At 44.0% G+C, this 10,625-nt stretch overlaps 1 protein-coding gene across 1 annotated transcript; it reads left to right on the plus strand.

The window, feature by feature from the left end:
* Positions 1–330: 330 nt before the first annotated feature.
* Positions 331–10,592, plus strand: LOC104307714 (solute carrier family 22 member 2). Its single transcript, XM_009908801.2, has 11 exons — positions 331–979; positions 2,453–2,556; positions 3,594–3,748; positions 5,841–6,009; positions 6,903–7,017; positions 7,123–7,229; positions 7,332–7,546; positions 8,356–8,464; positions 8,832–8,944; positions 9,858–9,957; positions 10,446–10,592. Exons 1-11 carry the CDS (start codon positions 569–571, stop codon positions 10,510–10,512), a joined length of 1,665 nt encoding a protein of 554 aa, XP_009907103.1. The 5' UTR covers positions 331–568; the 3' UTR covers positions 10,513–10,592.
* Positions 10,593–10,625: the final 33 nt, after the last annotated feature.

The following is a 10,625-nucleotide window of genomic DNA, read 5'->3' on the forward strand; positions in this document are numbered from 1 at the left end:
ATCAGGTGAAAATTATGTTCCCTGAGAGAGGTTTTCCTCAGGAATGGAGGGTGAAGAGTGAGTGTGGCTGCAAGGATGACACACAACTTGCTGGAGTTTGTAGGAAAGCTGTTCGTTAATGTAGAGACACTTCTTTTTCACGGTGTGCTACCTACTCTTTATAGAACCTGGCTGGTAAGCCTTGTTCACTGCTACACTAAACTTTTCATTTACTTCAATGTTGCTGGAATTCTCCATCAACACTGACTCTCTAAAATGCCTCTTCTCTGACCAGCTAGTTTGGCTAATAAAACCCGAAGTGCGGGGACTGTTAGTAGCTTTTCTGGAGAAAAGGAGCACGTGTGCTCTGACTGGGGCTTAAATGGAAACTCTCCCCGGGTGAATTAAGGTCTGATTTCAAAGAAAACCTAAAAAGTAAAGCTTGCAACATGTAGTTTAATAATTTATGGAGTTAGTCTTGACTTTTGGTCAAATGTCTTTGTTACTTAAATAGCTCTGCTGCCAACTAAATATATCAGTGTTGCAGAGAAGACCTAGATGAAGTCTTTGGGGTGGTTTTGATGCCAAAATGCCGACGCTAGATGACATTTTAGAGCACGTTGGAGAATTTGACAGGTTCCAGAAGCAAACCTTCTTTGTTCTGTGTTTGCTTTCTGCTGCCTTCACCCCAGTATATGTGGGTGTTGTATTCTTAGCGTTTATCCCTGAGCATCGCTGCTTCAGTCCTGGGGTGGCTGAGCTGAGCCAGCGGTGCGGCTGGAGTCTGGAGGAGCAGCTGAATCACACAGTTCCCGAATGGAGTGCCCATGGGGCCGGTTACAGCAGCCGCTGCAGGAGGTACGAGGTAGACTGGAATGAGACAGGCATCAGCTGTACTGACCCCCTTGGCAGCCTAGTAGGCAACAGGAGCACTGTGTCCCTCGGTCCCTGTCAGGATGGCTGGGTCTACGACTCTCCAGGAACCTCTCTCGTGACCGAGGTAAAAATGAATGCCCCCTTTCCCTTATCAGCTCTGTTACAGACAAGCTGAGGGATGTGGGGGAGTGGGTTGATGTAGCCTTGGCTGTCTTAAAAAAGATGCCTGCTTACCTGGACAAGGGATCTTCTCTCACTGTCAACATGTACCAGGTGCTTTGCAAGTCAAATCTTACCACTGTCCTTGCGGTGAAGCACTGCATTGGCTGCTTCAGGAGGCTTATATCTCCAACCGGGCAGCCGAATACATTTCAGCAAATAAATCCTCAGCTAGATAAAGTCCAATTCTGAATGCAACTCCCATCCCATGAGAGGTCCGATTGGTGGAGGTGTGTAAACAGCACCTGCAAGAGCAGCAGCTTGCATCACTGCAAACAAAACTGGCTGATCCCTGAGTGGGTACATTGCTCAGACCTCCCAGTCTGCTGGGGATCCACGCCCAGACACCAAGGTCTGCAAGTGAAAAAAGTCTGTCTTTCCAAGTTTGTTTCAAATATGATTGAGTGGCCATGGGTGGGGAAAAAGATAATTGCCCCCCACAATTAAGCAGTTTAAATCAGGAATAAACTGGAAAAAGCTTTTTTTTTTTTGCATTCTCAGAAGATGTGTGAAAATGGTATTTAAACTACTTAGAGTACTTTAGGGGTTTAGGTGCTTTAACTTTAAAAGTAAATTGGTAACCTCTGGGATGACATCACAGAAAGTGCCACCAAATTTTCAGAGATGGTAGAAGTCAGGGGTTTTTCCCCATGCATCTAACACAGAAGAACAGGTAACTTCAGTGTTCCAGCAACTTCAGTGTTGATATATGAACTAGATTTTAGGTGATGTAGTAATTTCCACAATGTATGGACTGTGTGATATTCAAGTGAGGAAATGAGGCACCAGATCTTTTTAGATGGTTTGATGTGTACCCCTCAAGCTGAAGATGATCCAAGACTTCTACAAAAAAAGCAGCCACATCTTTGCTGCAAAAGGCTTGATCAGATGCTGTAACACAGATGCCTCTACAATTATCTCTTGAGATTGTGGGAAGCTGAAAACTTGCAGTCTGTGTGTTCATGGAGTCATGCTCTCACATCAGTTGCCTTGGCTTTTCTTCTGAAAATGGTCCAAACCCAGACCTGCAGGTTGCTTCCATTGCAGGGTAACCAGAAGTGTCACATGTCTCTGTGTGCACTTTTAACAATGCATTTTACTGCTGGATGTGACTGTTTCTGTTATGGATCTCAGATGCTGTTACGTTGTCTCTTGCTCTGGCAGCCATGAAAGGGTAGCAGAATAGAGCATGTTACTTTGCTCCAAAGAAACTGACATGTGGAAGAATATCCTCATAGGAATTCACACAGTGCATCAGGACAAATGCTAGGTTTCATGTTGATTAAAGATGTGTAGCTTTAAATAAAACCAGAGACTTGTGGATGTAAGCTGGCTCCTCATTTCAAACTCTTGCTTATGACTGTGGTTGCTCTTTTAGTTTAACCTGGTGTGTGAGGACTCCTGGAAGTTGGACCTCTTCCAGGCTTCTGTGAATGCTGGTTTTTTTCTTGGTTCCCTGAACATTGGCTACATAGCAGACAGGTATGTGTGGGCTGACAGTAAAACTCTCTGACCTCCCTTATCAGTGTTCAGCAGCTAAGCTTAGGTAAAGGCAGAGAATGGTTATGCAACTGGTATCATCTCTGCTTTTCTCAAAACAAAGTCAACAACCTGGATGTTCAGTCACAGTATTAAATATGCACAAATCTTTCTTGGCCTGAGTCCTGCAGAGCCTGCGAGGACTATTTTAGGACTGTATGCCCAAAACTCCCTGCTATGCCACACAAGAGCCTTAGAATGTTAACCAAAGCCAGGAAATGCTGGTTTGGGGAAATGCAGATCCTGGAAACCTCTTGCTTCCTTTGGAGAAACTTTGAAACAGCTGCTGTGGAGATCACCAGACACAGAGCAGGAGTGCCGGTTTGAAAATCCTTCTGTCCTAGCACCTCGGCAGCCCTGTTCAGAGCCAGCAGAGGCAGTCACCCTTGTCCAAGTGGCCAAAGTTAAAAAGAAACAAATGCTGATGTTTGAAAGCCCTTTATCCCTGTTGTTGCCCTCCTGCCTAGAGACTGTTGGTACAGCAGGCTCTGACTCTCAGCTGTTCCAGCTTTGAAATGCAGCCTAATCATAGCAAGATCCATACATACAAGATTTTTGAGTATTAAAGATCAGGGTGTATAAATATGTTTTTCTGGTGTGTGCAGACTTATCACAACCGCGTTATTGGCCTATAATTATTTTTCATTTCTTTATAAAAGCCAAATTGCTAAGCTGCCTATTCTGAAATTCAGAGATAACAGTCACAGCCCAAATTGTAAATAAGGGGCTGTTGCTGCTCTTTAACTTGGGAAGTGGTTCTTCCTCTGAGAAGCCTGAAAGCCTTTGTGGAATTGCAGAGCAATTGGCATGGTAGTTTTTCAGAGAATTGAAAAGAGAGTAATGGGCTAAAAATAAAGTCAGTATGCATCTATCCCTTGTACAACAGAGTTGGATGTTTTCCTGAGATGCACAATGCTCTTCAAATCAACTATGTTTTCATGACTAGTGTTTTGCTTTGCTTGTGTCATCTTCCAACCCAGGTTTGGACGCAAATTTTGCCTCTTAATTACAATTCTTGCAAATGTTGTTTGTGGAGTCATCCTGGTTTTCGTGCCCACCTATCTGTGGATAGTTATCTTTCGCTTTTTGCAAGGGCTGGTCTGCAAGGGCTGCTGGACTGCAGGCTACATCCTGGGTGAGTTCAGACTTTTTTTTTTTTCAGAAGCAAGACTGGCTGCAAAAGATGACTGAAAAGCCCATCTCAAAAGCCATTTAATGAACATGGCCTGTGACTTTTAAAGATCTTATCTGCAAGCTGATGTCAAGGAGTGTTCTCCCCCTTTGACTTCTCATGATTTTTTCAGGCACTGTCCTTAGGGAGAAGCAACAGCAGCCTTCAAAGCTCAGGCAAGCAGCAGTATATTAGGGCTGTTGCCCTGAGATAGGCCCCTTCCTATAGTGTATCTCCACTTCACAAATGTGGGTCCCCAGGCTCCCCTCTCTTCCCTAGGGCACCAACTGGGAAAGGAAATGGCCTTAAGGCAGACTCCAGCTGCGCCAGCCCAGTTGCAGACAGAGGAGGCCATTAGAGCAGCAGGCTGACGGCGGGGAACATTGGAGGCATTTTTATGACATGAAGAGCACTAAAGGGCAAACGGAGGGTTTGCAGCCTAAAAATAACTGAGGAACAGCATGTACTTGCTGCCAAAAAGACAGGCTGTTTGGGTATCTGTGCACTTGTCTGAGTGGAGGCCAACCTGGGGAATTGCAAGGAGCCAGGCTATGCTGGTGTTTCTTCTAGCACCTTGCGTTGGTCATGTCTGGCAGTGAAACATAGCTGTGTGGCAGCAGAGTTGGGGCCAGCTCAGCTTTCTGGTGCATGGTAGAGCTGCCTGAGACTTCTCTAATGTGGTGTTCAGGTGCTTGTCAAAAAAGCCCCAATTCCAAGCAATCACCAAAGCAGCAAATGAAATGTCTTAAATGCTGCCCAAGAGAGCCTTATCTGGATTAGGATATCAGGTGGCTTTAGGGATTAGCTCCGAGTGATGCAGTTCACTGTTATGGTGATAAAAATGTAAATGCCTGCACTCTATAATGCAAAGTTTCTTAGTGGAGACATCTTGCTAATGCAGTTATTTGTATGTCTGATATTAATAAAGTAAAAACATCTAGCTTGCAGCCTAGACTGCTGCCTTCCAAGACATGATTATTGTTTATTTTGCATATTCTAGATGTTTGCTTGGCTCCTAAATATTTTCCTGTGAAAAAATAAAATCTTTGTCATATGCTGTTTTAGAGCATCTGACAGGACAATGTCTTACCCTGTCCTGATATTTTCCCTCAGGTACACTTTGTTACTTCTGGATTGTCCTTGAAGCTCTCTTGTGAGAGAGAAGTCTCATAGAATCCTTAAAAGCCTTGAAGTCCCTTTAAACTTCTTATTAGGGGTGGCCAGTACTGAATGCCCAGAGAAGGTTACTAGGACAGACCAGTTGCATTATTGCACTCTCCTGGGACACTTGTCTACACTTCTGCTGCTTTTGCCTCTGTCCTACTGTAGGAGATGTTTCTTATGGATTGCTTTGCCAACCAGTATTAGCTAATCCATGGCTCCAAAACACAGCACTTCTTTCAGTTGCTAAATAACTGCTTTCTGTTCTTTCTAATCAGTTTGCTTTGATTATGAATGTGCTTGTGCCTGCCTGCTGTTGCTTTTAGCTCTACATCAAGACTTCACTTGTGGGTCTATCCTGTGAAGTGCAATGGAAAAGTGCAGATGATTTATGAAGCTGTCATGACCAGGAAGCTGTATAACAAACTCGTGGTACAAGTGTTTCTTGTATACTTGGATGCAAGCTGAAAGGCTGCACTTGGAAAACAAAACATAATATTTTATTACTGTGTTGGAGACATTATGTAAGTTGGTGGTAGATTTTTGCACTGAAAGCCATCTGTGGGCCTTGAGGAGGGTTTGATTTACTGAGAGATTTCTACAGCACAGGATGGTACTGGATGCCTTAGGCCAGTGTAAGAGCTGGAGCAATGTTTTCTCCTCTGCTAAGATTTTGGGTGACAGAACAGCAAACCTTCCTCAGCAGGCATTAGTGGATTTTTGTCCAGAGGCTTTATGACAAGAAGCCCAGGATTACCAGGACTTTCTTTAGTCTTGCTCTGTCTGCAGGCCCTAGTGCAGCATTGGTCTTCCAGTATCCTCACGGAGCAAGTTACTGCTGCACTGAACAGTCATGGCTGAGCTGTCATTCACCTCTTTGTGTGTGTATTTTCAGTGACAGAAGTCGTTGGTCCAAAGTATCGGAGGACAGTGGGCATCCTCTACCAGATGGCCTTCTCTGTTGGGCTCCTGGTCTTTGATGCCATTGCTTATGCCATCCCTCACTGGCGATGGCTGCAGCTCACTGTCACCTTGCCAAGCTGCTTCTTCCTGCTCTACTACTGGTAAATGAACTTTCATTGTACCTCTGCCCACCACCCAGAAGTCACCTTCTCCTTCTTCCCAAGGCTTGATATTGAGGGCCCTTTGGCACCGTTTTTTGGTCATGTGCACCACTTAGTGCAAAATGCACAGCATAAAAGGAGAGGGAAATGGGAATCTGACTTCTGCTTAAAAAAGAGACCCCTTTGAAAAACACTGGGAGCGCATGGTTTGATAGCATATGTTATCTCATGAAGTACTTCCTGAAGAAAAAGAAATGCCTTGGTATCTTACACTGGAAAGATGGTTACTGAGAGATTGTTGAATGCTAACATAACTGTAACAGGTTGCTTACCCATTCTTTTAAGGATAGATAGTTCCAGCTTTTTGTGGTCCAACCAAAAGAAAGCACACAGGTTCACCTTTATTTTGGATTGTCTCCTCTATTTTGATTGAAAATTTTCAAGTGCTTTGGAGCCTGGATGCGTTGAGAAGCTAGGAATGGTAGAAAGACATTTGTTGTCTTCCTTTCCTCCTCATATTTGTAATTTTGTAAGAAAAGTCTAGCTTTTTTACTACTTCTTCACTGGTGATAGTACAACTGGAAAATGGCTCCCTAAGAGGAGCCAGCTTGTGGGGAAGTGGCTGAATAAAATGACAGCATTATTCTCAGAGCTCTTCCCTGATTTTTATCTTTAGCAAACTCATCTCTGCCTTAAGCCACTTTCACAGCTTCTGTTCCAGTTTCAGCAGTGAAATGTACTACTTTTTGTGAGAGAATGGGGAAGGACACCCACACAAAACCCCCAACAAACAAAACCCCCACCTCAACTAAAATGCCTTGTCCAGTTTCTATATGTGGGAGCAGTGTGTAGGCTTTTGTTTTGATACATAATAGCATCCATTCACATTGTAGGTGCCTCCCAGAGTCTCCCAGGTGGCTGATATCGCAAGGGAAAAATGAAAAAGCTATGAAAGTTGTCAGTACAATGGCTAAAAAAAATCGGAAAAAGATGCCTTCCCAGTTTGAGGTGAGCTCAGGGTTTGCTTGGGCATGTAAGCAAGCATCATGATGGTAGCTTCTATCTGTTTCTTCCAAGAGAAACTTACTCTCCTTTTTGCTGGCTCTTCTGCAGGATATTAAATTTGATGAGGAAGATAGTGGAAAGCAGAGTCCTGCACTCATTGACCTTGTCAGGACACCACAGATGAGGAAAAACACATTTATTTTGATGTACAATTGGTAAGAACATAATGTTGGAGAGCTGTTTTTGAAGACTCCATCAGGACACAGACCTCTGTTCTCTGACTGATTAACAAAGCCAGGATGCTCTTCTCTGCCCAGGTTCACAAGCTCTGTCCTCTACCAGGGGCTCATCATGCACATGGGAATAGCTGGCGGGAACATCTATCTGGATTTCCTCTATTCTGCGCTTGTCGAGTTCCCAGCTGCCTTCTTCATCCTTGTCACCATTGACCGCATTGGTCGTCGTTACCCCTGGGCTGTGGCAAACCTGGTAGCTGGGGCAGCTTGCCTTGTCACTGCTCTGATCCCAGAAGGTGAGTCACCTGGGATAGGCCATGTGGTGGCTTTCCACCGTGGTGTTGCTCCCTAGGAATGGCACCTACCTCTCTCTCCCTTTCACTAAGGTCCAAGCCCAAAGGTCTGTAAGTCCATGCCCACCATAGGGAGCGTGGGTCCCCCATGCTGCACTGGGAGAGTTGCTGTGCCACAGCTCATGCAGTGGTGACTGCTCCCATTCCCTCCTTCATGAAGGGAACTACTAGAGAGAGTCCAGTGGAGGGCCACAAGGATGGTCAGGAGTTTGTAACATTTCTCTTATGAGGAGAAGCTGAGGCACCTGGGGCTCTTTAGCCTGGCAAAGAGAAGACTGAGAAGGGATTGTCTAAATACATATGAACATCTAAAAGGGGGAGCTCATGAGGATGCAGCTGGGCTCTTCTCAGTGGTGGCCAGTGACAGCACAAGGGGCAATGGCTACAAACTAGAACACAGGAGGTTTCACTTGAACCTAAGGAGAAACTTTATTTTGATGGAAAACTGGCAAATGCAGCCCAAACAGATTGTAGAGTCTTCCCTGGAGACTTTCAAAACCTGCCTGGAGGTGTTTTTTTGCAGCCTGATCTAGGTGTACCTGTGTTAGCGGGGAGGTTGGACTAGGTGTCGCTAGAGGTCCCTTCCAAACCCTATCATTCTGTGATTCTATGACAGGTGAAACAAGGTCCCTTAAAAAGCCCCTCAGGTGACATGGGATTAGAGGGAACCCTAAAATAACAGTGTTGTATTAACTGACACCTGCTAAATTCCTGGGGTATTTTTAAATGTGTCGAATGCATTTTCTCGGCAGACATACATTGGCTAAAAGTGACTGCTGCTTGCATTGGGAGAATGGGAATCACAATGGCTTTTGAAATGGTTTGCTTTGTAAGCACTGAACTGTATCCAACATATATCAGGTAGGTGCACCCTCCTCCCCACTGATATTTGGCCTAGAAACAAAGAGTTGAGGCCTATGCATACATTATGGTTTAGGCTAAATGAGGTTATCCTCAAATGATTCACAGCTACACAGACTGCTGAACATATAGCACATTTAAAATGCTTTTAAAAAAGTAGTTTAGTAAAGAAAGCTAATGTACTTCAAGGAGGAGTGAAAATGCATGTGATTGAAGTAAAGTGAATGGTGGAGACAAGCATGATGGATGAAGGATCTGAAGTCCCATGCAGTAATTGGATTTGTCCTGCACAAGGATTAGAGTCATAATCCATCTTTTTCCATCTGCAGTTTTTGACACTAACATCTCTCCTTTGCTGTTGAACCAGGAACCTTGGGGTGATGGTCTGCTCTTCCCTGTGTGATATTGGTGGTGTCATTGTCCCATTCATTGTCTACAGACTGGTGGAAGTCTGGCATGATCTACCACTGGTAGTCTTCAGTAAGTGCCTCTGTACCTTCTTGCTGGCCACTTCTGTGGTGCTACAGTGGGGTGCAAGTTTCAAAGGGAGGGAAACACCACTGAGGCAGGTGCTCCAAGCTCAGAAGAAGCCATAGTCTTCTATTTGTAACAACCTGGTACTTGTTTATGCACTCTTGTCTCCTTTGACAGACAGCAAAGAGCTGAGAAGCATTTTGCTGAGATTAATATTTGATGGATTTGAATCTGATGAATTACTCCATTTCCCTGAGATGTATTGTCTCAGTCCAGGAGCTTAACCCTAGAGTTTCACATAAATGTCTATTTATTGGAGTTTTGCTCCAGCTTTTCCAGCACTCTGTTAACTAGCTATTCTCCAGCTATTTGGAAAGAGATTGGTAAATAAGTGGAAGATGAGTGCTTGAAGACTGGTGACCTGAACTCTCAGGTTAGGGTCTTCAAAACTTTTCTGAATCTTTAGATCAGTGCACCACTTATAGAAAAGCATGTAGAAGGGCAATATGCAGATTTTAACAGACAGGACATTTAAGAGGGTGCTTAGTAATTGTAAAATATGGATGCCAAGCATCTGCAAAATGGGTAAATGAAATTGTTCAGGAGATAATGCATTCTGTATGTATTTTCTAATCATATGTGAACAGTAGAAAAAAAAAATGCATTTCCTGGCATATTCTTATACTTCCTTCTGTGAAGGAAGGGTTGCCTGTGCAGTCTGAGATGCCCTCGTGCAACTGAACTTGGCTCTACATGGCAGCTACATCCTTGAGCGGTGGAATGACAGTTTTGCATATAGCACTTTGATGTGCACGTCTTGTATGAAGAATGAAATAAAACATCATTACGAGCCCTTTGTGTCAGGCAGTAGAAAGTGGTGTATATGCTAACAAGCTGTGTGCATCTGTTTGATTTGAAGCTGTTTTTGGGCTGATTGCGGGTGGATCGGTGTTGCTTCTACCTGAAACTAAAGGAAGAATTTTGCCTGAGACTGTTGAAGATATTGAAAACTTTCACAGGTGAGTCAAGATGATGAACTCTTATCAGCATTCACTGCCTGGAGCTACCTGGGGAAGCCCAGGGCTTTACCTGACTGCCTCTTATGTTTCAAAGAAGCTGCTAGTTAATTTCCAGACTTGAGCTTAGAAATATCTTGGACTCTTTTACCACTTGTGTACCTAAACATCTGAAAACAAGCAGCATAGAATTCTCTGGTCGTTGAATAACTGCACTAGTCACTTAACCTGCAGCCACACTGTCAAAAATGTTACTGGTGCTTAAAAAACCCTGACTGTGGATCAGAAAAAGAGCAGTTTTGATAGCAGCCACTCATGCAGTGAGTGAAGCACCAGTATCTACTGAGGAGCTAGAGCAAATCTAGAATATTTAAGAATTAGATGCTCATTTTGTTTGGGGGAGAGGCAAAGCACATAAGGAACTTTGAATCTGAGTGCTCACTGAATACCTCAGTTCTGAGTTTGCTGCTCACATCTTGCTATTCTTGCAGGCAAAGTGCTCCAAAGACAAAACAAATCTATCTTCATGTCCAAACATCAGAACCAGCACAAGACTGAAGAAGGCATAACTCTTTCTCGACAGCAGTCTGCTTGTCTACTTTAGTGGACTAATGTAGAAGACAGTTTGGAATAAATACTCTATAAAGAGTCTTGCCTTGTTGGGTTTTTTT

Source organism: Dryobates pubescens, chromosome 6 (assembly GCF_014839835.1).
Source record: "Dryobates pubescens isolate bDryPub1 chromosome 6, bDryPub1.pri, whole genome shotgun sequence".
Classification (NCBI taxonomy): domain Eukaryota; kingdom Metazoa; phylum Chordata; class Aves; order Piciformes; family Picidae; genus Dryobates; species Dryobates pubescens.

Excerpts from the sequence above, each read along its gene's own strand:
- LOC104307714 (XM_009908801.2), top strand. The coding sequence starts at position 569 with ATGCCGACGCTAGATGACATTTTAGAGCACGTTGGAGAATTTGACAGG. Across the intron at positions 6,010-6,902 it reads TTCTTCCTGCTCTACTACTG|GTGCCTCCCAGAGTCTCCCA; the intron begins GTAAATGAACTT and ends TTCACATTGTAG. Across the intron at positions 9,958-10,445 it reads GATATTGAAAACTTTCACAG|GCAAAGTGCTCCAAAGACAA; the intron begins GTGAGTCAAGAT and ends CTATTCTTGCAG.